Below are 26,598 nucleotides of genomic sequence, written 5' to 3'. Positions count from 1 at the left end.
ACAATTCTCATACGCTCACCAAGGCTGCGTGCAAACCTTGGGAAGATCAAATTTTAGTGTATATAGACCTTAGGAAGGGAAATGGTAACGTTATTAATCATTGTAGCTCTCCTATAAAATTGAAAAATATTCAACACTCTAAGAAAACCTGCTTTTCCTAAGTGTTTTCTGATAACATCTTTATTGCTATAGTCTGTGTGTACTGTGTACTGATCTTTTTTTTTTTTTTTTTATTTCCTCCTTCCAGCTTACTGAGGCAGGTTCAGGTATCAACTGCTTGGACTCCATGTGCTGCTTCTCAGATGGGGAAACAGCATGCACATCTGTTAGAAGAATGCTGGAACGACTAATGGGAAGATGTAGTCCGACCCGGGTCAACAGGTGTGGCATTTCTCTCAATAGCCTTTGCTGCAGACGATTCTCCTATAAACTGGAACCTGATGAGCCTGCAGCAATAGATGTCTAGCAAACCAGCTGCAGGTTTTGTTTACTTAAGTAGGAAATGCAACTCTTTATTGTACTTTTTTCATCCTAAAAGATTAGTTTCTTGTTTCTTTTTGAGTGCTTTTTTTTTGGGATGGGGAGGGGGAAAAACAGTTTTCAAAAGATTTCTGTTAAAATGTTTAGTTTGACTTACTACAAGTTCTTGTGTTGTAGCTATCGTAATTTCTCTTGATTTGTACATTCTTCTCTTTAGAAAATCGAGCCTTGCTGCTGTTTTTGTTCTCCTTTTTATGATTTTTTTTTGTTTGTTTGCCTTCACGAATCAGGAGTTGTTTGTAAAGTTGAAAGACTTTTCCCTTTGGTTCTTGATGTACAACCTCCAAATATTTACCTTGGAGCTTGCGTTACTCCTGAAGATATACAAAAGACTCACGCTCCCCCCCTTAAATATAACTTCATTGTTAGAAGGAGAGTCTTTAAATCTTTCAGCCATTGATTGATACGAAGATGAAATATTTTTGTAGTATAACTTTTATAATCTATTTCTAAAATCAGAGTAATTGACAGAACAGAGCCTTCAGGTTCTAAGAATTTTAAACGTTTTTTCGGTTCTAGAAGGTATATTGTCAAAATCATGTGTGCCATTCCAAAGTATGTGCTAAATAAATTTTTTTCCTTCACAAACCACATGTGAAACAAACCTCAGTGGGATAAAAGCACGTTAACTGAACACGTCTAAGGAGCGACACTGCTCTTGCAGTCAGCATAACTGTGAGAAAAGCTCCTGCTAAATCTGCTAATGTGCCATCTCCCCATTTCCAGATGCAGAGGGATAGCTAACAAACATGGAAATATTTGGGGGTAGAAATAAAAATAGTCTTTTGTACATCGTAATCTCTCAGTCCCTGAACGATATCATGGTCCTTCATTGCTCAAAAGGCAAACCTGAAAAAATTGCACTTCACACATTTTCAAGGAAACTCATTTTGTATTTGAACAACTTTGTCTCTTTTGGTTAAAGGTTGTGATATCATTCAGTCACTATAAAACCTTGTCTGGGTAATTCTCACTGACAAGCTTTGTCAGTTCCGATTCTGCCTTTAGGTATTGACTTGGTATGTAGGACATCTCTGTTTCGAACTCTTGTGTTGAACGCAGTGTCTGTGGTTTCAGTCAGTTGTTCTCTTCTGGCTTGCTTATGAAATTTATTCAACGTTTCTACAAATCTAGGGTATGATTATGCAAAATGTTTCATTCCATATGAAAAATGAACTGTTATGATTAAGTACATTTTTAATTGAAACTCTTGCTGTATAGAAAGCAGGCATGATGTAAAAAATAAACAATTTAATAGAATTTTTAATCGACAAGGTGAGCATTTAATTGGTCTAAAAAAAAAAAATCAACGTTTTGGTAGCAGTTGCTCTAAGTTTTCTGGGTTTTTTTCCACTTCTCTGTAAAACTGTGCTTTCCAAATGAGGAACTTCTCGCGCTACTTTTTTCATTTATTGTAATCTGATTAGGGCAGATTATAAGTTAACATTTGCCTTAGTAACATGTAGTCTTATAAGGTAGGTATTCTGTGTTTCATCTTCTGCAATGCATTTACATTTTTTACAATTTCCTCTTTTTTTCCTCTCAATTTTTCTTTCTTTAAGAACTTAACTATTTATTGAAGATAACTCATCTTTGACAGAATATTAAACACTTTTGGAAGACTGCTTTTTCTCAGGTTTCTTGTTTGCTTACCTCATGTAATTTTGAGACAAAGTTCCATCTAGCTGAATAATTTGAGAGTTGTAGGCACACAGAAGGTAGTATGATGTTTAATGAATATGCAAAACTCTCTTGGTGCTACACTAAGGCCTTGAAGTTCTGTAGTTTTTGCTTCTGCCTCTGGTTGAAATTACTCTGAACCATCTAATTCCACTTAAATTTATGTACAGGACAACTAGAAAAGTCTTTAATTTCGGTCTTACTTGCTTTCTTCAATGACTTCACTTCCTTTCAGTCAGCACTGACACTTAAAAACTAGTCTAAAAGTCAAGGTACTAAGACTGTTTTTCCCCTACACTTTCCTGGTAATAGATGAAAGTCTTTATTTTTTTAACGTACTGATTGCTTAAATCACATGCGAAATGCTGAAGGTACAGTTAAGGAATCTATTTGGTGATTTTGAAATGCTTGTAAAATTGTTCACCCTTTGTTCACGAGCTTGAGCTGCTTTGATTTTTACCTAAAGCTGGTATCTTCAGAAGATTGCGCAGTCCTAATCAGGATGGTCTTTTGAGCACTTGTGCTTTATAAAACAGCTTCTTATTCAACCAGGAGGTAGCTGCACATGATTTTTGTTGAATGAAGCGATGCTGATAAATACGTTGTCTGTGAGAGTGCTGTAGAGTGAAGAGCACTGTTTTAAAAAACGTTGCTGTAGCTAGCTTGTGTTGTATTCTGTGCTCCTGATATTCTGTCAAATACGATAACTGCACATGAAATCAAACATGGTATCAAATTTTGATAGACAGTTTGATGAATCAAAGTTGTACAAATGCTTGGAGTAGCGGGCCACAGGAATATAATGTCTTGTACTTAATTTTCTGCTTGTAAAATGTATTCAAGAAGTATTTTCTATAGCTTCATTCACCAGTTAGAGTATAAATGTGTGATGTGGTATGATAAAATGCATTTTTGTCTGTCTGTTCCATTAAATTGTCTGTCAACTTGTCACTAAAATATTCAGACTGCTGGATCACATACATACATATTTTGTACAGTAGGATTCATTACTGAATTGTTCAGATCTCCCATTAGTGGTACTCGTGTCAAGGCACCGCATGCAACAGTTCTAAAGAAACAGCAGATTTCTGACAGAGGCAAATTTGGAGGATAAGTTCCTTATATTTTGATTTTCTGCCTTCCAGCCTTCTGTTTTTCAGCTTTTCACATACAGTCCTATAGTATTGTTCAACCAAGAACAGCAGCATTTCTTCCTAAGCAGTAATTTGTCCTCAAGAGGAAGACATTGCAAGGTCCCATCTGAATCAAAAGCTGTGACGTGTTAGGTAGTTTTCCTGATGCCTTAAACTTCGACTTAAATTTAACAGTAAGGGATGAAACAGATTCATGGCTGTAGATAAGTTTTGCCTACCCACAACTTCAGATAGCGTGGACGTTTCCCATTAGAACCCCAGCGTACGGTGTTACCATGGTTAGCTGTGCATACCACAGGGCTTTACTAGAATGACCTCAGGCTCTCGCAAATCGTAGCATGCACAGCACCTCATCTTCCACAACATTCGGATTTTCCTTGAGGCAAAATATTAAAAATTTAGTTGTAAAACTGGCATATAAACCTCTAGTCATTTTAGTTTGTAGTGATGAAAATAACTGTGGCTGTGAGTAAACTTTGCCAGAAAGGTAAACGTAGAATTGCTAATTACGTAGTTGGCATGATTAATTCAGTCTGTTTTCAAAGATTTGAGTGAATGCAGGTGCCTACGTAAAATTAATAGATTAGTCTTTTAAAGAGTTACATTTGCCTAACCTCATAACACTTCATCTTTTGCTTTCATAGACTTTTCTCCTCACCTCTAGATTATAAGTTTCCAGTCAGCCAAACTTTTCTTTTATTGTTACTTTAGATCATGGAGTTCATCGGATCCCTTCTATGCCACCGACAGAAGCATCTTGACTCTCTCCACAATGGACTCACCCACTTGTTAACAGGGACATTTGTAAATGCCTTGTGGAAGCCGTGTGGTGCTCACACCCCCATAGCAGATTCTGAAGCGAGTTCAGTGCTACATCCCTGCCCTAGGACAGACCAGCATGACTTCTAAATACAAACCGTGGCTTGTCTTGTGGCCTTGCATAAGTCATCTGGACTATAATCGCTTCCAGTATTTATTTTTCTTCATTATATCCACAAATTGCTAAATAATTATTTTTTTCTCGTAAGGAACGCTTTTACCTCCAACCATTTAATCTTTTTTGTTACCATATCAGCAGATTGAAATCCTGCATTTGATACTTGAGACGTCACTGTAGCACAGTGACAAAATCTTTCTCCTCCCAAATTCGAGTGATCCAATGGAACTGAATTTGCACAGTGAAACTTTAAAAAGTCGCATTTTTCATGATGACCCTTCACTTTTAAGGCACACATTGATTTTGAGCTGTCTCTTACAGATGCTTAGCAGTTTGCAAATCAATTTTGTTATTTCCATGGATGGTTACTGTATTCTGTAAGCAATCAGTTTAGTAATTTTTGAAAGTTAAGTACAATTCAAATATTTATGCTGGTGTACGAGTGGCAATATATTAGTCATTGCTTTGAAAAGCACCATTAACTTTGACAAATCAATAATTTGGAATAAATAATAAGGGATGTAAACGGTTCACTGTTCTCTTAAAGTATAATTCAGAAGCCAATCATCTTTTATTATGCCCTTTGTGTTTTGCTAACAGTTCTTGATCCTGATACGGAAAAATGTGTAAGAATTGGTGGATTGTGCAGAAGTCTCACTAGCATAAATTTTTTGAATTATTAATCCTTTTAAAGTTGGGGAATTTTTGCATGTTTTATTCTTTTTCATGTATTTATATTTGGTCATGTTGTACTTTGAAGATACAATTAATGCTTAATTACCTTCATATATTTGAAGGATCTGAGACATTGACGGCAAATGTTTTGATACCCAAGTATGCCAATAAAATCAGATTGCACAGACGGCGCTTTGAATGGTACATCTTGCAGGTACCTCCGTTGTCCCCCCATATATGTGTCTGCGTGTTTGGGGCTGCGTAGCAACATTTGCCTCCTCGTTCAGCTAGGATGAGTAAACCTAATCGTGGTGTTTACATGTGGGACACGAAGTGGGGGTGCTGCCACCAGGGACATCCGTGGAGCATTGCCTTAGGTGCAGCAATTTTTCTGGCTAGCGGCTGGTAAAAATGCTGCTGCTTCTGGACCCTTGTTGCGATATCCAGTTTTAAGTCAGTCTCTGACACTGAAGTCCCATCCATAATTGGAAGAATCTTCCTGTCGGATGGTAAAAGATGTAAAGTTGCATATTAAAATTATCTCTGGGTGGAATAAACTAACTTAAACACAGACTGTAAGTAACACCTACAAGAACTTCCTCAGTAAAGGTGTGGTTAATTGTAGGACTTGGACAAAACCAGTAGCAGCTGCTTTCACCTACCTGCACAAGTGTCCACTGTTAGCTTTAGTTACCCAAATCACAGGGTAAATACTTTTTATTTCCTAATTGAGGCAGACACATCTTACCCTCCTGGCACATCTCCTCAGTGGGGCCTGGGCTGCTGCCAGAGTAGTGCATCCCTCTTGTTACGGCCATCCCAAGTTCTCCCGCGCTCAGTGGGCTGCAGGGGAGGAAGTGTTCAAGAGATCTGACTTTCCTTGTATCAAAGACTCTAGATCTTCCTTACCCACAAACAGTTCTGCTGTTCGTTATTCTTGTTCAGGCCTTTAATGGGTATTATTTCAGTTCTCCTCTGGGAACTCTATTTTTGCGTTAATGACTGGAAGCTTCACTCTAAACTGAAGGTTGCAGATTCTGCTGGATTTTCAAGATCTCATTGTTCAAGGCAACATTTCTGTAGTAAAGAAATTGTCAGTGCAACCTTGTTTTGAAACTTGTAGTGAATTCAATGTGCAGTACCTGAGGGTTTTGTCCCACTGGTATAGATGAAGACCAGTTCACAAATTGATCAAGAAGCTCTAAAAATGAATTATGAAACAGAAGAAAAAAATCAAAATATAGCAGACTTCCCTTTTCAGTGTTTGATCTGGTGTTCATAGTTCATATCTGTATCCTGTCTTCAAATGCATAAGTGCAGTGAAGCTTAAGGTTGAAAACTTCCGTTGTACACTAGATTCCCCCCCCATGGAGCGGCCAGATGATTAAGAATCACTGAAAAAGGAGCCTGGCATACTCCATGGAATAGGTATTGACGTGTGACTTGTCAGACTGCAGACGGGTTGAGACCTGGTTACCCTGTGGAGATGCAATAAACTGTCATCTCGCCAGTCCCCAAGAAAACTTTTATGCAGATGTGCAGTAGTAACAAAATACACCTGGATTTCACCTACTCCCGTAACTTCCTTGGTATATCATAGATAGACTATTACATCTGTTTTTAAAATAACAATTTTATTGTTAGTAGTTTCTCATTCTAAAAGTCTTCATCCTGCCCTGGATACCTAGGAAATAATTTTTTGCACTGCTCTAATCAGATATCTGCTGTTTAGCCGTATCTCCTATGTCTGAATCACAGTGTTTCACTTGTCAGAAGTGCTTGTTTGTCCATGTCAGCCAGAGCAGTCTCATCATCCACTCAGTTTGTGTGACTGTGTAACCTTGTTAGTCTGTGTAGTTTGTGTATCATCTGTTGAAATACAAACTGTGGTTAATTGTGTATAGTAGAAGGCAGAGGCTTTGATATACACCCCCACTCCAAGCATTTCAATTGGCTCAGCTCTGTATGTATATGTATTTTGGCTTTTACCACACAAATACGTTAACTATATTTGCACAAAAGCAGCACAGTCCTATATTTGAAGAATAATTTACATTCATTATGTGTTTCTTTAAAACCTTCCATTTCCTCTTCTCCCTTCCCCCTGCTTTCCCTTTTCCCAGTGTTTGTAAGGTTACCGAAGAAACATGCATTTAAACAATTCAGGAAGAACTTAAGAACCCATCTGTCTGCCAAGGTATATTTTTCTATTTGCAGTAAATCTAAATCAGTAATTTCTCATTTAGTAAGAACGTTGAATTGGTTTGCATAAGACCAGATTTTCTGGGGTCTGACAAATATTTTGGATGGAAGAAGTGACTGTTTTTTTGTACTGATGTCACAAATCTTGTAAAATTGCTTCTGTTCAAGGAAGAAAGATTTTATGTGTTTCTTTGACTGCTAATGCGTATAAAACCATTCACTCTGCATCGGGCACAATGTAGAATTCTTCATGAAGAAGACTGAACAAAACACGGCTACGCCAGCATAAAGCTAGCATGCAGCTCGTCCACGGAGAGTGAATGGGTGAGGGAGAATTTGCCATAGAGGAAATGTTTTAGAATTACGTCTTCGCCTTGAAATCCGTAAGGTATGGCAGAAAAGCCAATAGTAGCTATTTTAGTTAAAAGCAGGAGTGGTGTATAGTCATTTTACTATGCAGCATCTCTGAAGAAGCACCTTCTCCATAACTGAATTCTCAGCAGATTTTAGGTCTCGTTCTGTGAAAGAGGGTTTCTCTGTTACTTTAAAAACCCCCATAGTTTTAGTTGCCAAACTTACAGGTTTGTTCTTGGTTTTGTTTGTTTTTTTTTTTTAAAGGGTGCAGTGGAAAAAATTAAGTGGGAAGATGCTCTGAATTTGTTTCACAAACTAGAATGTAAATATTCTCCTTAAAATATTCTGTATATTTTTTTAAGGTTGGGAGGGAGAAGGAATAAATAGATGCAAAGGAAGGAAGCCTGAAAACTCTGGCTTTACACTTTCAGAATGATTTCTTGTTTTCTAGTGCAAAAGATTTGAGAAAAGCTTATACAGCTTAGACTGCATATTGAGCAACTATAATTTCATACTGGAAACCTTTAGTAATACTTTCAAACTTTTTTTTTTTATGACAATATAACTTCTATATTGGGAAAAAATCTTATTTTCTAGTGTTAGAAATGTCTCAAAGGTGTAGTCTACATCGTTTTTAATAGTTTTATCTGATACTTCTGTACTTAGTGATTTTTGGTGACATTCAGTGTTGAAAATGCCTAGTCAGTATATGCTTCTGAACCATTTATTGTGAGATGCTCTGTTTCTTGGAGCACAAGACCTCTCACACCCTCACACTGCCTTGTGGCACAGACATCACTGCTGTAAGGTGTTACTCCTGGAGCTGGAGGAGCTGTTCATCATGGATGAATATTGGCCTTTTTTTTTTTTTTTCCCCTGTTCCTAAGTTATTGCCCAGACTTGTTCTTTGCAGATCTGGTGGGGTGTTGTGGGGGTTTTTTTTATGTTGGTGGTGTTTTGGTTTGTTTTTTTTCTGTGAATGTTTTATTGTTGGTAGTTTTGTATGTTCTTTGCTTCTGTTGTTTGCTTCCAGTGGCATGATTTGTCTGGTTTCTGCTCTCTGTTGGAATGACTGGATCTGTAAACAGAAGGAGAGACTGGATGCTCATGGCTGTATCAATTCTCGCCATCAACTGTCATGGAGGCACATTCGCATTGGTATTTACAAGGCTTCTGCTTTCCATAGATTTTTTTTTTTTTTTTCCTTCAGCTGGATACTGCTCCTAGAGGCATCAGAAATAACTCGCTAGAGACCTTGTGTGCTGCCCAAGCTTCTGTGGCTTTTGTTACACGGAACGTTCTCCTCACTGTGAAGTACTCGCCTTGCCCGAGCTGTTGCCACGCTAGGATGTTGTATTACAATAAGTACGTACAATGGTCATCACTGTAGATAGGACTTTTTTTTTTGTTGTTGTTTCCAGTTTGTATAAATGCATAGACATGAATAACAGCGGAGGGCCCTTAGGGCTACAGACCTCTATGTGTAACACAAAGGGGAAAGAAATAGAGTACACTGCTGTAAACGGCATGACGTGCGACTTGACTTGGCTGAAGGAAACCCTGAAGTGCACCCAAAGGGCCTGGGGTGGGTGCTAGTTTTTCCTCAGCCGTTTGAAAGGAAATTATTTCATACAGCAGCAGGTTCACAACCTTTTTTGCATTTTGGCAAGGGGATAAAAGATGATTCATGGGGCATGTAGTTTAGAAAGGGTGAAATGGTTAAAAAAAAAAAAAAGAGACTTGCTTTCAGGTATAAATAAGGTGTCATTAGTGCAGAATATGTTTTACAATTCCCAGTTAGGGTCTTAGGAGAGATTTCAGGTCCTATACACACACTGCTAACAAAGCATCTAGACTCCTGCTTTTTCACTGAAGTGTGATCAAGTTCTGCTGCTTTTTTTTTTTTTGAAGGGAAAAAACAATCATCTCTGCAAGAAGTACATTTTTAAGATGTTGATCCTTAATTTTCAGCAAATAAGGGGCATTGACAACTGGAAACTGTAGCAATAATTAGTACAAAGAATTTTGGACCTCTGACACTGTGGCTGCCTCATGTTATTTTTTTATTCTCTGACAGAGTCTGTGTGCTTGCTCATTGTACAGCTTGGTCAGTAGAAGTTGTTTTAAAATGGTTTATGAAAATTATATTTATTAAACAAAACTTTCACTTCTAGCTGAGTCATTGTTTAATTATGTAAATACACCAGAGAAGAGCAATGCTTCCTGCTCCATGTGTTCAGGTCCAAGGTTGATGACACATTCCCAAGCAGGCGCACACATATAGCACCTATACATGTATGTGCACGGGCACCTGCATGGGTCACAGACACTCGATCACTGACAGGAGCAGGGAGAGCACCTATAGCCTCCCCTGGCTGCCTTCAGTGGCTGGAGAGAAGGCTACTGGCAACGGAAAACCCTACTCTATACACATATACATATATACCCACCCCTCTCCTCCCCCGCCTCCCCAACAGCAGAGCCTGTTGGTGCCTGATGAATTCCAGCATGGGCAGCCGTCCCATTTCTTTACCAGTGGCTGTACCTCTGCCTCTCCCCACGTGTGGGTTACAGCCGTGCCAGCGTGCAGGCTCCTGGTGCCAAGCTGACTCCTTCTCCGTCTGACTCCTTGCAGGCATCTGTTGAACTGTTCAAGGGCTTGAAATTTTATGCTAAGAACACAGAATTGAGTTTAGAAGGCAAACATAATATCATGTATAGCATCCAAATTACAATTAGCTTGTGTTAAATGGAGTACTTGCAGACAAGTTAGTTACTGGAAGAACTTCCACAGGCAGGGAAGTGAGTTTTGTACCAGTTTAAATGTCCACACCTGAGTTTGAGTTACAGGCATCTGTTTAAACTGTCAAGAGCAAAACTCTTGGTGTTTACTCAGGCAGATAATTCTACCTGTCAGTACTAAAGCAGCCAGCTAAATATTACAAAGCTAAGGCCTATTTCTGATAGGTAAGATTATAATTTCACCAAGTATTTATTTAAAGGTGTGATCTACTCTTCCAGAGCTCAGAGGCACCATGGGTTTAAAAACCAACCATAGTCAATGTACCATATTCAAATAAAATCTATAGAGACTTCTGGCACCATTATTTAAATAAAGTGTGAATGACAAAAGTTTATTAAATGCATTCTTAAAAAATTATATCTTTCTTAAATAAGGCTTTCTCAGTACGGCTTTCATTGTAAAACAGTTTTGAAGCAAGTCATAAGTTACTTATTAACAAGATGCTCAATAAAAAAAGTCACTTATGTACGATAGTCTTCACTCATATTTAAACAAATGTGTGTGGTGTCTTCCTTCACATGCTAGGTAATGTCAATGCAGCAGGGCTGGAAAAGATCAGCTCCTTTCTGTACTTGCAAACATTTAGAGCAAGCAGTAGGCAAGGTGGCGCAGCAGTTCTTAGATTTTTATCCCCCCCCCGAAAAAAGACTTGCTAAGAAAGTGTATTTTATGCAGAAGACAAGTGTGCCGTACTGATTTTTTTCTCCCTGCTTAAAAGCACATTCTAGAAATAAATCTTACAAATAATACACTGAAACAATGCATGAGAAGACTTAGTCATGGCAATTTCACTGGAGCTTTATTGCCTCTGTTGGTAATGAGAGGGATTGTAAGAAGTTACATTTGAACTTACAGAGATATGTAAATGATGGGTTTTTTACTAAATATAATCTGCAGATTAAGTGTTTTATATCAGGGCACTTCTAATTTTGTACATATTGTATAAAAACAGGTTACAAACTTGATGTTCACCTTCTTGGTTTTCTTGACATTTGGCAAAATCAAATTGAGCCATTTAAGGGGAGATCATCAAATTGAAGACATAAGCACTTACGAATTAAAGCAATCCAAGTAAGCAACTTTCTGCATTCTTAAAAAAAAAAAAAAAAAGAAAAACCACACAAATATATAAAGGAAAAAACACATGGCCACATCTGAGCACGTTTCAATACAAAATATTCCCTGTAACCAGGCATTTTGTCCTTAGAACACCACCCTGTTAAATCAGTTTCTTTCAACTTCAGTCACTCATTTTGAAAAACTTTTTAAGATGCCATCATAGCACAAATAACCCTTTTCTGCAACATAATTAGTCAAAGTTTTATGTATTTCTTTATAATTACACAGTAATTATAAGCCTGTAGTACCAAACTGATGACAACACTATTTTGTTGAAAGGATCCTGCATTCAAAAGGAATAGTCTTTTAAAACACCACGGCATTATGCCACTACCCAATCTCAGACTTTTTTGAGGGCCAAGTCTGTATCGGGATAAAAAGCCAGTCAGTTCTCCTCTCCAAACACAGCATACTTGAACTAATCAATCTGAAACTGTACCAAAACCCTCAAGACAGAAAACAGCACGCATAGATACCTTGTGAGCTTTTTTTTCCACCTCCCCCTCCCATAATTTCAAGTCCCCATTTATATTTACACAAAATTGAGAAAGGAAATACTGAAAGCAGCAAAACACATTTTTTGGCATAGCCAATTCCAGTAGCTGGAGACAGTTTGCAATGTTGGTGTGGAACTGTAATCTTGAAATAAATGCACAACTGGATTTTCTTAAAAGGGCACTGCTACAAGGGGCACAGGTCTTATGGTCAACTTCAGAGAGTACAACTACAAATCTGTAGCAGTTTAATAGTCAATTGTTTCCTAAAATACTTTCAGCATCCACATAAAAGTGTTCTGCTGTTTAGTGCAAGTACCAATTACTCATTTCAAAAATAATTCTGGCCTTATCATGGGACTATTCAGAGCATGGACTTAAACCTCTGTCCTTACTTGTAACTATAGTCTTTTCTTTTCCTCTGGAGCTTGGTATTTTCCAGCTTGTTCTACAGTGTAGTATTTATCAGCTCTCTTCACAAATAACTAAGTGAGGAGTAAAAGACCACGTTTAGCACAAAAGCAGCGAGCTCTTGTAATATAAAGAAAAATTGCATCTGATAAAACGTGTTTTGAACAAAATGAACTTGATTTAGTTAAATGCAGTAAGACAATAAGAAGTAGTGATGATCAACAAAATAATTTAAGCAAACAAAGCCAGTGTAGTATTTCATATCCGATCTGTGCTTGTTTGGGAAAGCTTTACTCTTAATTTCTATGTTTGGCAACCAAAGTGATATGTCAATTTAAGGAAAACTCAACAAAATAATTAAAAAAATGGGTGTCATCCATAATGGCAGTACCTCTATGTTATAAAGATTTAACTTACTTCTCAGGATAACGGTTTCAAAACCTAGATTCACATCAAACTCACCAGCTTCTTGTACAACAGGGCCATTTGTTTCGCCATACCTCAACCATAAAAATCACGCCTCAATTTAAAATACTGTATTGTGTAGCAAACATTTAAGACACAAATTCAGTATATTCAAGTTTTAGATTTCCACAGAAATGAAAAACTTTTCTTTGACAGACAGATAAGCATTTCAAAACTGTAATGAAATCTGATTTCTTAGATAATAACCTAGAGAATATAGATTCTATCATGACGCACACAGCTTATCTCAATGATGCTCACTGAAGGCTGACTATAACATTAAACACGGGTGCTTTAAGTGCACAGTAGTTGTGTCGTACTTCAACTGTTCTCACAGTCAGTTGATGTACAATCAAACCATTCAGATGATAGGCACCTAGATACCCCAGTATCAACCACCTTGGGTTTTCTTAGTTATTTCTGTAATTGTTTTTATCAGATACTCAAACTCACTTAGACAATACCTGTACTTTTCCAGAAAAAGAAAAAAAAAAATCGGACCCGGTACACTTAAATATATCACTCTTACAGCAAGTGCTATCAATACAGTCTTTGCAACTAGCCCCAAGTGTATATTTAAGGATTCTTTTAAAAATTGTTTTGATGTTGATCTGTATAATTCAGATGCCATACAACAGTTGTCTGATGATGACCAGCATTGTGCTTTATGTGAAACCAGAAACCTCAAAATAATTATAAAGCTTCTAGGACTTATGGGAGATGAAACTAGAGTGGTCCACCAAAAAAAAAGAAAAAATAATCCATGATGAAATCCACAATGTTGGAATTTTAACGGGCAAGAGTGGTCCAGACTAGAAGAAAAGCCCAAACCACCAGTAGAAGAATGCAATATGATATGGTCCAAGATGTATCCTTAAAGGTTTGTCTCAACCCTCAGCCATATTGTGAGGATTGATCTTCAGTTCAGTCCAGCCAGCAGAAATTGACTGTGCAATTTTCCATTTCAGGTATTTGTACAGACTATGTACACTCTAGAAGGGTCCTTTAGTGCTACACTGTCGTACTTTTTGTCCCAGCAATTTGAGGGCGTGCAAATTCCACAAAGTCATCAATAAGAACTGGCCATGCCCCTAAAAGAGAAAACAAAAAGACCAGAACATAAGAACTTAGTTCAACAAGGCATTCTTTTTAAAGCTTCAGATATAAACCAGTTAGTTACTTTCCAGTCTTAACTAGGCATAGTTTCAAGCAAAAAATTGTAATTTTATTTTCTTGCTTGAAATTTAAGAGCTGCTTAAAGATTTCTGCTTTCTTTAAACCCAGTTAATAGACATCCCTTTCAAGGGTCATACTTCCTTCATCTTCCTGACCAAAAAAAGAAAGGAGAAAAAAAAAGGCTGACAAAAATTCTAGCTTAAAATTATCCTGGTTTTGTCACCAAAACTTGATCTCCAGGATGGAAATAGCTGCTTAAAAACATTAGATGAAGCAGTCTATGCTGTAAGCAGCAGCTTATCTTAACATACTACAGCATTTACTGCTCACAGTTTGATTTTGCATGAATGCAATGCTCCTCTGTTCCAATCAGCATACTTGGCCAGCACAATACACTCTGATAGCCAGCAATACAGTATAATGCCCTAGAGGGCTGGTATTTTTTTTTTTTATATATATATATACACACACACACACACACACACACACACTCTTCTTCTGTATTCCTTATCAAGAGGTAGTTAAAATACCTATCAATACTTTACATATTATGGGCAGCCATATCCAACAAGGTCCCCAGTCGTGCATGATGGTCATGTGAAGGTTAAAAATAATTGTGGGCTGTTGTGGGTTTTTCCCCCCCAATTAAAATATTTTTATTCCAAATCATTAAAACGTGTTTTCTGCCTTTAATCTGTCTGAACTACATTGCTTTATTGTGGGCAGCAGCCCATTTGCTCAGTGATAAAGGATTGAAAACTGTCCATAATTATTAAATAAAGTTGTAGAAGTTTGCTCCCCTCTGCTCTGGGAGTATCGGAAGTTTGCAGTTTCCTCCACTCACTGAGCTGATGTGCCACCAACAATTGTAGGTAATTAGCTGGCTGTTCTTGACTACAGATGGAGTGGAAGAGCAAAGATCAATACAAAAGTTTACAAGAAACACATCTGGTAGGATATAACTTATGTTTAGCAATCCCTGTATGCTGCCAGCTTCACTGTAATATTACTACATGTCCAATCTTCACATAAATGGAAGCAACCAAACTTAAAAATATTCTCAGCTAAGAAACGCAGTAACTAGAGGGCCCTACAAAGAAATGCACAGGCCGAGAATCAGTTACTTAGTTGAAGATGCCAAGTACTGTGCTGACAGAGAATCTGTGGGTTTTAAATGGACAAATTTCAGGGTTTGTCTCAATAAGAAAGAATTAGTATTTGAGCTCAGACAGAAGAAAAAAAGAAAATGGATTTAAGAAAGTTTCAGAATTTCCTTTTTAAACCTGCAGTAACAAACAGATGATAACAGCATGCATTAAAGTAGCTCTAACTGAACTTTAGAGCACCAGTGATACTCTAATTATGCTGTTATGAGACAGCTGTACCAAAGCAGATACACAGTAATAAATGTAGCATAAAACAGAAGTTAATGAAAGGAAATGGAAATGTTTACCTTCCTCATCATAGTTAGACATATCATCTGCTATCATTGTACTAAAGTCTAGAAGAAGGTTCCAGGTATCCTTAGGAATTGATCTTTTATGATGTTCCTGTTTGGAGGGGTGGAAAATTTATGTTTAAAAAAAATAAATTTAAATACCCTGATACACATTCATTTTTACTGTCTTGGACACATCCATATCCCCAAAACATATTTCTCTCGTACACACGATGATGTGCAGTATCTAAGCTCTGGGTCAAAATAGTCTATTCCATCTACTCAGTAATTTAAACATATTTATCTTCCAAGTTTTGAAAATACTGCGGTCCAGTTTATGTAAAGATTTAAACTTACCAACAAAAATTTGTTCCACAAGTCTAGAAATTTAAATCTTCCATTAAGTACTAAATTCCAGTAGGCAATGGCCATTTCTAAATCTGTAACATTAAAATATATTACTTTTAGAGATATACATTTCAAATATATCATCTCCACAGGTAGCTAACACTAAGAAGAACCATATATTCATAAAGGTGAAAAGATTAATCTAATGCAAATATACTCGCGGATCCTTTACAAAAAGGCAACCATATGTAAAGCGTTACACAAATACTTTATAGATTTTGATACTATCACTTGAATATAGAAGAACTGAAAATTGCCCATATTAAAATCTAAAATATCCATAACAGTAAAAGGTATATGAAATATCCTTGTGTATCTAACAATACTTTAGTTAAAGTTCAGTGAAATGTTTTGTCTTAGAAATGCTATTGACTTGAAAAGAAAATTTGTAGTATTTTGTAGTAAGATCTGCTTTAATTTTTTTTAATATATAAAATACAATTTACATGCTTTTTATGATTTCATTTTTAGAGCAACCTTGTTACAGGTGCTGACTTTGTAACAGCTTTTTTTCCAAGTATTCATTTCTGCAATCAGATTTCCTTCTGAAAAAATCTTTAAGTACTGCAAGCAGATGGTTTGTTAGTTGGTCTTTTTTTGGTTAGGTTGAAGGGGTTTTTTGTTGGTGGTTTTTGGGGTTTTTTGTTTTGGTTTTTTTTTTTTCCCCCCCAAAGACTCCTATTAAGTTCTTGCTTGTTTTGAACCTGTTTCTCAGGATGACTGAGAAATATGAACTGATGCTGTTCAGGAACAAGAATGGAACACTGTCTGTCAGGTAACTGCGTGCTGCTGTCAACAGCAGGTGCTGTCATAGCGTAGCAATTAGAAAAAGAGACTGGTTAGTCTAGCATGTGAGGGGAAAAAACAAACCCACGCTCATCTCCCTGGTATTTGCCAAAGGCTAAACTGACATGCATTTACTGTTTATTAGTGGCATACAACAACATGTTAGTTGATAAAAGAACGTTATGTATCTGAGCTCTAAATCTCTACCTAGTGTGATCGCCATTAGCAGGAATTAACAAGGACCTCTGTACTGTGTAACAAAATGCTCCTAACTGTGATCATACTGAATATGGCATCCATCACCAAGTACGTACAGTAACCCCAACAGCCTACCTAATTAAGTGACCTCTTTTTTAACAAAAGCTTTATATATTTTGCAGTCTAGCAATTTTCTTCCATAAACAATCCTCTTGTGAGAGCAGGGAGAAGAGGCACATGATTAACTGCACCTCAGGAAAAAAAGAAAAAGAAAAAACCCAACAACCCAAGAAAACTGCTCCCCTCCCTCAGATGCCCAAGCTATTTAAAAAAAACCAGGGAGGTGGATCTTAGAGGTGAAAGCAATAGCAAACAAAAAGCACGAACTCTGCATTGCTGGAGGGAAAATAGGTGGTGTTGGGGGGAGTTTCTGAATTGTTTAATATCTTTGATATTAAAACTTCTTCTCGAATAGCATATTGACGTGGTTTAGCCCCAGCCAGTAGCTGGGTGCCACGCACCGCTCACTCACCCCTCCCCCGGCGGGCTGGGGAGGTGAATGGAAAAAAACAACGGCAAAGCCTCGAGGGTTGGGATAAGGGCAGTTTACTGGGACAGCAAGGGAGAGGGAAACAATCAACAACAGTACTGATAACAGATATTCACAATGGGTGATAACAAAGAACAATTTACCGATCCGACGACCGACCGACCGGACGCTCAGCCTGTCCCGGAGCCACACCGCACCCGCCCCTGCCCGACCGGCCCCCTTTTATGGGGAGCATGATGTCCCATGGTATGGAATAGCCCCCGGCCAGCTTGGCTCACCTGGCCTGGCTCTTTGTGAAATTAACTCTAGCCTTGCCAGAACCAGGACACATATTCACAGTATAATGTTTCCTGACCAGAGAATAAAATGTGGAGGATTTGCCATCAGCTGCAAGGCAGGGTGTGTGTGTGTTATTTCAGAAAAAGCGTAAGTTTGAGTTTCAAGAAGCAAAGACAAAAGTAAATAGAAGTCCCTACTCCTCAGTAAATAAGCTATATGTGAAAATGACAACTTATTAAAGAGTATAAAGGCTAGGTATCTCTCTCTAACAGAAGATTCAGATACAAAAATAAGCACTTCAGCTTTCAACTACAACTACTGTCTTTCTAAAAATGGATACAAACTTCAGATTAAGCTGACCAGTTCCTCAAGGAAACAGATTAGAAAACTGAATTTTATTTACTTGTGATGCATTAATAGCAAGCATACAAAAATGCCAAGTCAAACTGCTGCGTATTTATAGTGGTTTATAAACAAACACTATGAATAAACTGCATTTTGACATGCTAACACAATTTTGGGATTATTCTCATAAGCAAAGGCCTTTAAAAAAAAAAAAGGATCTCAGGGTGCTGCAACCTCAAACTCATTATGTGAGTCCAAACATGTAAAGCACAAAGACATAACGCCTTAGGACAAACTACATGTTTTAGAAGAAATTTTGTGATGCATAAAATTTGAGATTAAAGATATAATTTTAAGTTTCCATAAGAAAGTGAAAGAATGCTCAGGAAAATCCTCATGAATCAAATATGAAAGTCTCAAAATATATGCTCAATTTTGAGTTTTTCTAGAGGGATGCAAGAAAAGCAAACCTTTTGAGATGAACATCAGCTAAAAGGTATTCTCAAATGATATGCAAATATCACAAGAACTTTTAAAACATCCCCAGTCCTTACACTGCAATAAGGAATTATGCAGAGGAAACACGTTTCCAGAACTGTGCCTGAACTACTATACAATGTTCAGAAGATTAGAGACCAATATAGATTAAAATCAATTTGCAAGTTCCTACAAGCAGTTATTTAGACACTCCAAAATGAATTGCCTGACTAGGAGCACTTACTTTTCAGCACTGTACTTCTCCCAGTATTCTTTTGCTTCAGGGTTTCCGGAATTATTCTGCCCTATCATAAAATCATGCCTAAAACTGTGTATTTATTGGCACCAAAAAGGCTGGTAAGCATCCAGATTTTAAGCTTAGTTCTACATCACTTCCAGATCCATAAAATAAAAATAAATAAATAAAATCTGATACTATGTAGATGCAACATGGATCTGAGAAAACAACACTTGTCTTTGTCACTGTTAGAGCTTAACCTGCATAAAGAAGCTTTAAGATGAATGAGAAATAAAGCAAGGGACTTAGTTTTCCTGGTGAATCACTTTTACTCAAGTCTGTTCCATCTGGGATACTCAAAAGATTGATTTATATATAGGACTAAAAGAAAATAGGAAGTAAGTACTACATCAGACAGTTCTGTTCTTCTGAAGCTTTGAGAAAATATAATTTAAAATGATCATGTAATTATGATATCACTGTGATTTGTCATTTCACTTTACCACCTTACAGAGATTCTGCAAAAAACTCCTTGTTGTGTAAAGCTGTTTAAAGATTAAAAACAACACACAAATGTTACAACTATAAACACCCCCCCCCACCCCCAAACCCTGTAACCATTCACATTGCAGAACTGATTCCACACTGACACTGTCCATAACCTAACTTCTATTTTCTCACAATTCAGTTACTCTCCACATTTTCCTTGTGGTAGCAGCCTAAAAAAAATAAAATAATGACTTTCTACAAGAAATAAGAATTGGCCCATTCATTTATTTGCAGGATTCATATCTGACTATGTGCATGCACAAGTATTTTTAAACAGTTTAGCAGAGCTCTTTTAGCTCCTTCAAAGTCAATGAAACTCACAATCCAATTGAAAACAAAAACCAGGATATAGATAGGTGTTAAAGAATGACACAGAGTCGAAAATAAGACATGGAGCTTTTGCTTATTTACTGATTTTTCAATACTCACTTTAAGCCAGAAGTTGTTCCGCATATAAAAGTCAACAAAACCGAAGCAGAATGCTCATATTTTCATAGCACATGAATGCAAAGCTGGTCAGTGGCCATCACTTTAAGGCATTTTCACTACTGAGAAAAATAGCTTCACAAGCTACCAAGGAAGAACTTACTGGCCTTTCAGTATTTTATTTCTTCTCAAAAGTAGAATAGTTAACAGAGTCATGAAATACTAGTTATAGCTAATATCTCAACTACACTGTATATAAATGAACATGCATTCAGGTTGGTTAACATTACTGCTTCAAAGAAATTTTTGTTCACTCGTTTTTGCTGCTTTGAATAGACAGATCTACAGTTTGTTCATTTATTTCCATCAGAACTGTGGTGGTCTGTCTTGGTTTGTTTTTTTTTTTTTTTTTTTTCAAAAAAAAAAATTTAATAAGCTATTCTTCCACTTCACCTGTTAGACTAATCAAAAGCACAATCAGCTGAAGAGCTCCAAAATAATGAAAAAACACATTCAGTGAGCTGAGGGGAAGAACAAAAACTCAACCAAACAAAAAAAGGCTGTACGTAGGCACCTGTTACCAACGGCACAACCACCCCAGGAATCAAGCCCAGGATATACAAATCTATTTGTACTATTCCAATTCTATTTTGCAAGATGTTTGCAAGCATTTTTGGTGTTACAAGAGACTGTACAAGTGTACTTCCATGGAAATCAGTTTTACAGCTTAAATTTATCCTAAAAGTGAAAATTCAATTAATCTGTTCGGTGCTGCAAATTCTAAGTGGTATAATTATGCCTTTAATGTAAGACCATAATCCATTGTGCTTACTGAGAACTGCACACACTCTTAGTGAAAGAATAAACCTTCTCTCCTAACATTTTGTAGTCTATATTAATGATGCAGATCTTTCCATCAACTTCAACACCTTAAACTGACATCTATCCTTCACAACAGAGAGATGTATTTTATCCCAAGGGTGATTATCTTTCAGGCTCATCGGATCACAATCACTTACTGCTTTCATCAGTCATTTCCCATATTTACAGACAAATGTTTATGATTAAGAATACATACCTAAACCTTTCTGTCCCGGATTCTTTGCAAAGTTGAAAGTAAACTGATAAAAATCCTTAAATCTTCCCGGCTCTTTTAATTCTTGCTCCATTTTAGGAATCTGGGCCTTCAGTTTTTCTATGCTGTCACATCTGCATTTTAAAAAGTATATTTATGTATTACTCATTTTGTCATAGAATATGAGTTATAACAAACAAAAATGTGTAAATTTTTTGTGGAATAGAAAACTATTATCAAAACAAAATTCAGGAAGTCTTTAATTATTTTGCACCTATACAAGAATTTCATTTCTTTGTTGTTATTTCTTCACGTTGCCATTTGCACATGCTAGCTGATACATCAGATTCTATAATCCACAAGATTTTTAGAAAAATGTGATAAAGACTACTACATTCTCATAAGGCAGAGAAAACCCAGATAAGCTAGACTGCAGACCGACATCCTTGCTTTACCTACTGGAGTAGCTCTATGGCAACTGAAATACTCCCTACAACCAAGGCAAGGAGCACTCAGAGTTGCCTCCCTTTTTTCGGTCACTAAGCATCCAGCACATAGACAGCAGATATATTTTTACAGAGGCAGACAAGTGATGCTAGACTCCAAAAAAACCTCTGAAGCCTGAAAGGACAATGTGATTGTGAATTCCCCAAAATAGGGCTGTTTCACCGTATGTTCCAGTTTCTGACACTGGATTACACTGTCAGTGTCTAACACTTACAGCACACTTACCCTAGCTCAGTCATTCCATCCATGAATTCCAGCTTTGAAAATTCACACTGTGTTGCAGCTCGGAATTTCCATGCAATGATGAGTACAGTAATGCTGGCTGGGTCAAGAGCTAGATCATCACAAAACTGCTGTATACCATCTATACCAATTTTATTTTCATCTTGAGGATCTTTGGAATATAAGAGTAAGTATCAAGAAAAACAGATTTTTGAAAAAGCTGATTTATTCAATACCAGTATTTAAGACAAGCAAACATGTGCAAGAAGCCATGTTTGGGATAGTCCCTTATAAGTGAGTATTTTAAAAACAAAATTAAATTAGTATTTTCAATAGTTAAGCTTTAACAATTGAGGAAGTTACTACAATAAAGCCTCCCATACAATGAAGCTTCTGTTATTTTCACTGAAAGACAAAATCATCACAAACATTTGTTTTCTGCCTAATAATATGCATGATATTCTGACTCATTCCGTACAGAGAACAGTGGTCCTTTCCCACCAGCAGACTTAATTATTGGCATCTTTGGTAAGACTGCTGATCTGTGTACCATTATAAACAATTCTGCAGCATCCATTTGCAAGCTGTACTGATACAATTATCAAATCTGCCCATGAACTATTAAGTCGAAGCTAGTTTTATGCATTTTCTGGCACCACCACCACGCATGAGATTGGACATGGTAATCTCCAAGAGCAAAGTTACACTGCCCCGTTACCAATTACAAGTCAGCCAGGCACACTCCTCTTTTCACACAGGAATCAACATCTGGTCTGGAAGCGAGATGATCACATTTCAAGTGCACTAACAAAGATCTTCTAACGTAAGCCAACAAAGACTTCAGGAAAATGGTATTTGGATACTGCACACATATGAAAACTGACAGAAAATGCAGCACTCATTTTTAGATTTTTTAAAGTGCTAAACCACAGACTTTGTTCTACTGTACTGAATCCATTTTACTATTTGTGGTAGGATATCATTAGTTGAACACTACCTACATAACAGATAAAGAGACTGTTTTCTTTTCCGCTCTGTTGGTAACTATCTGATAATAATCACAAGGTGAATAAAAATTAAGGCAGAATCCATCCTCGGTATGCAACCTTTCACTTTGTCAGGAGCAAGTCCTGAGTGACATGCTTTCCCCAGAAGAATCACCTAAAATCCACATTAACCATTACAGTTACTCACTGCACACACAACTCCAGTTCCAGACCCTAATCTTGTATAAACGTACATATATTTAGGGCACATAAAGCAACCACACGTAATCCTTGTGAAGCAAAAGTCGACATATATTACCCTTCTAACTTGTATTAGTAATACAAAAACAAAGCTGAAAGAGTTGGTTAAGATTTCCAAGCAGTAATACATTTCAATTAAGAATACCTACATACAATTAGGAAATACGCCTTAAAACTCAGGGTACTCACCTTTGTATCTGTTATATAGTTGTTCTAACTTCTTTCTGTCCAGTGATCCTTTAACACTCTCTCGTATATAAAGTTCAGGATTTTGGAAAAAGTTGTCTGTTGCAACATCTAACTTCCAGTCATTTTGAGACAGACAACTCACTGCTGTCTTTTCACTAGATTGTGTGAAGACCATAAACTGACGCACTTTATCCTTCTGTGATGATTTCAACTTGTTCTAGTAAAAACAGACAATAAGGTAACCAGAAGTGTTTTAGTGGACAATAAAAAGCATCAGTACTGTTAATATTTTTAAATCAGTACCTTCTATAATTTTCCCAAGCAATTAGACTTTCTCTAACTGCTGGGGCAGTTAGACACTCAACCCTACGCTTATTTTTCTCTTTTTTTTTTTTTAAGTTTAACTTCATTCTAGGTATTTTACATTGTAACAAAACTGAGTTAAATCATCACAAAAACCATGCTGGCAAAGCAATCACAGAAATAAAAAATGGGTATTCTTATTGCATATTTGAGAGATCACTGAAGGGCACATCAAATTCATATACAGCTGTAAGATGCGACACCTTTCTAGTTAAACCAATGTTTGGTTTTTAAAAAAAAGAAAAAAACCATTCTCCTCTTAAGAGAAGAATGCTGCACCTACCAAAAAAGCACAATTATGATGCCTAAATCAAGGCCATGGCTGTCAAAATACTTGACAGATTAATTGCCTCACCAGATGCAGCAGAAAGGCCATTCAATAGCTTGCCATCACTGAACGAGAGCCTGACATTCACTTAGTCCCAGCTAACTGAACTAACAGAAACACCAGCTAGTGCAGGACCAGGCGCAAGACCACGCTGCCAGGAACGGGATCTCTTGATGGCAGCAAGGAACTACGCTTGGTCATCCATTGCAGGAGCTACACACCGAAATATCCTAAGAGACTTTTTTTTCTTTTTTTTTAGATTTTTCACTTTGAAGATGCTCAACTCCACCTACATAATTTGCCAAACATTCCTGTGAGGAGGCATTGTCTCCATTTCACAGGTGCAGCAACTGAAGCTAAAACAAAACAAAAAACCCAACAAAAAAAAAAAAAAAAAAAGAGGTAAGTAATTTTGCCAGAGGCAGGCGGGGGAGTGAGTAGCCAAGGTGAGAGCTCTGGAATTTCAGGCTTCCTGCCCAGACCAAGAGACATCCCTCTCCGCTCCAGCACAAAACTGAACGGAGAACTTGCTGCCAGTAATTCAGCAACATAGAGTGATTCCCAAGGATATTTTTGATGAGGAGAAGCACACTTGATATTTCAAGAGTATTAGTTACACAAAACTAACTGCTGATCGGGAGAAAGCAATGATACAGCTCTGGCACCAAATCCAAATTCAGTTCTAAAGTTAAAAGCAAAAGGACCCCTAACATTACAACTCGGTAAATAAAAGTTCTGACTTTTAAGTCAGGATTGGATTTCTTACACAGCATGACTATTTCATTTGTAGTTTACCTTGCATTCTAACCAAAACTTGTATATTCTGTTTATTATTGTAATTTCCAAGTGCACGGCTCCTCTAGGAACATGGGCAAAAAAGGCCAAAAAATTCTCAAGATGTGATAAACTATCCTCAGCCAAAGAATGAATGGTTTAGGAGCAGTATGAGCTCAAGCTCTTCATTCCAAAGGATAATTAGTGTCTAATCACATTATCATTAGAAAAAAAACCCTAATGCTTCAGAACACAAATTCATCTGCCCTAAAAGTCAAAATCACTTTGATGCTGCTTGATGACATTCAGCGAATGTGAATACAATTATTCATAAGAGTAGCTATGTTACCAGCTTCAGAGTTACACCTTTAAAAAAAAAAAAAAAAAAAAGAGCATCATCATATTTGGCTTAAACCGATACCCACATTATATACTACAAACCAATACCCTTTAATTTAAGATGTCTTTAAAAAAAATAACAATCTCCCCCCCAAAACCAAAACAACCCTACATCTACAGCACTTATCTGAAGCCAAAATTTTAACACATGCTACAAGCTTAAACACAGTGATATTAGTTAGGCTATACTATTTTTAAAGTTACAATGTGTTGCTGCTTTATTTCAGTCTCTTGAATAAGTTTCTCACATTGGACCTTCTGCTACAAACATGTGTCTCAAACTCAGATTTGGTTCCAGGCAAAGGTCAAGCCATCAGAGCAGGTCCTGCAAAGACCCGCTGCTGACAACTTGTGAATGCTTTGAGTTTCACAGCGGACCTTCAGCACCTTACAATATTGAGTTCAAACTTTCACAAAAATCACACGCTGACAAAGCCACGTGGAATGCATTTTCAGTTCCAGTTTTTAAAAATATATTGTAAACTCAGATATAGTAAAACAAACAATTGAATGAAATGAAGATTAAATAATCCCAAGGCTAATTTTCAGTATCAATTACCAGCTTCCTCAAATCAGTTCCACACAGCCGGACTGTTGCACCACCACAGACTCAGCTGCACTATAGGGCAGAGTCACGCTTACGACCTTAGCTTTGCTTTTTTTGACAAAGCAGGTGCCTTTATTCAGTAGGTTTTTTGTTTTTTTGTTCTTTTTAATATGTACACATAAGTATGCATAGCCTTTTTAATAGCAAGTATTCTGTAAAACCTCAGGAGGCTTTCTTCTGCCCTACTCTTGCAAGAGTAAGCTCCAAATGCAATGACATACAACAAAAAGTCAAGGAACAGGTTTACAAGGGCTTCACCATGGATGCCCAAGACCAGAAAAGGTAGTGGGTTTTGTGCGTTGTCACATAGAAATAGAATGCAATTTATTTAAAAAAAAATGCAGTTAAATCACTTTTATGATAAAATTTAAATCCTGTATATGCACATGAGATCATCTTGTGCTTGGGGCTCCCTAAGTGATAGTAATGATATAAAACCTTTTTAAAAAGAACACTGGATTTGTCAAGAGTCAAGCAGCTAATGACACGAATCAGTATAGCATTCAGTAATATATTAAGATACATTAAATCACACTGTTCAGCCATAATCTTCTTCCGGAATAACTATATTTTTACTGGTCAAATACAAGTTTATTTTTAGTGAAGAAGCGCCAAAGCCCTTTCTTTATATTTGATGAATGTTTCCACAGAAGCTTGCCAACGTGGATGAGACACTCCACATCCTAAGTGACTGGACAACTCTTTGAGGGCCTGCTACAGGACAGCAAGAGATGAAATTACTGCTGAGTTTTTATTATCCTATTATAGCTCTTCTTTCATCACATTAAAAAACCACACTTCAAGCAGGAACAGGTTCTAAGCCTTCTGCACTTTTAAGAGCTATTTCTAGAAGCCGAGCTCTAACAGTCTATTATTGTTTTAAGTGTGCAATACAGCAGCCAGAGCACCCTATAACCTTTAATCCCGTAGTCATCAGGCAAAAAATACCTTACACTGCAATTGTATGTAATTATTGCTGTAATGCAATCCTTTTAAAATATCTGTGGTGGGTTGACTATGGCTGGACACCAGGTGCCCACCAAGCTGCTCTATCACTCCCCTCCTCAGCAGGACAGGGGGAGAAAATAAGATGGAAAAACACTCGTGGATCAAGATAAAGGCAGTTCAATAAAGCAAAAGTAAAGGAAAACAAAAGAGTTATTCTCTACTTCCCATCAGCAGG

General features: G+C 37.1%; 2 protein-coding genes across 13 annotated transcripts in view; one reads left to right on the top strand and one right to left on the bottom strand.

The window, feature by feature from the left end:
- The window catches only part of ATP11B (ATPase phospholipid transporting 11B (putative)), a 70,093-nt gene extending 60,380 nt beyond the window's left edge, over positions 1 to 9,713 (top strand). For 2 of the 11 annotated variants that reach the window (XR_008578251.1, XM_054835065.1), the window contains 3 exons: positions 248 to 381; positions 7,110 to 7,183; positions 8,753 to 9,713. Coding sequence is in view for 8 of the 11 variants with exons in the window: in XM_054835065.1 (XP_054691040.1) it covers positions 248 to 381; positions 7,110 to 7,143 (168 nt within the window). In the remaining 3 variants the exon portion in view is untranslated. The other 9 variants (XM_054835063.1, XM_054835062.1, XM_054835059.1 and 6 more) reach the window with 7 other exon arrangements.
- A 1,405-nt stretch (positions 9,714 to 11,118) lies between these two features.
- DCUN1D1 (defective in cullin neddylation 1 domain containing 1) overlaps positions 11,119 to 26,598 on the bottom strand; it is a 29,218-nt gene continuing 13,738 nt past the window's right edge. For both annotated transcript variants that reach the window (XM_054835078.1, XM_054835077.1), the window contains exons 2-7: positions 22,945 to 23,161; positions 21,512 to 21,680; positions 20,783 to 20,913; positions 15,806 to 15,888; positions 15,464 to 15,560; positions 11,119 to 13,925 (exon numbers count right to left, since the gene is read on the bottom strand). In XM_054835078.1, the coding sequence (XP_054691053.1) occupies positions 13,846 to 13,925; positions 15,464 to 15,560; positions 15,806 to 15,888; positions 20,783 to 20,913; positions 21,512 to 21,680; positions 22,945 to 23,119 (735 nt within the window). In that variant the 5' untranslated portion in view covers positions 23,120 to 23,161 and the 3' untranslated portion in view covers positions 11,119 to 13,845. The remainder of the gene's footprint in view (positions 13,926 to 15,463; positions 15,561 to 15,805; positions 15,889 to 20,782; positions 20,914 to 21,511; positions 21,681 to 22,944; positions 23,162 to 26,598) is intronic.

This window comes from Grus americana, chromosome 9, assembly GCF_028858705.1.
Source record: "Grus americana isolate bGruAme1 chromosome 9, bGruAme1.mat, whole genome shotgun sequence".
Lineage (NCBI taxonomy): Eukaryota > Metazoa > Chordata > Aves > Gruiformes > Gruidae > Grus > Grus americana.
The sequence above is the reverse complement of the archived record's forward strand: the minus strand, read 5'-3'. Positions and strand labels throughout refer to the sequence as shown.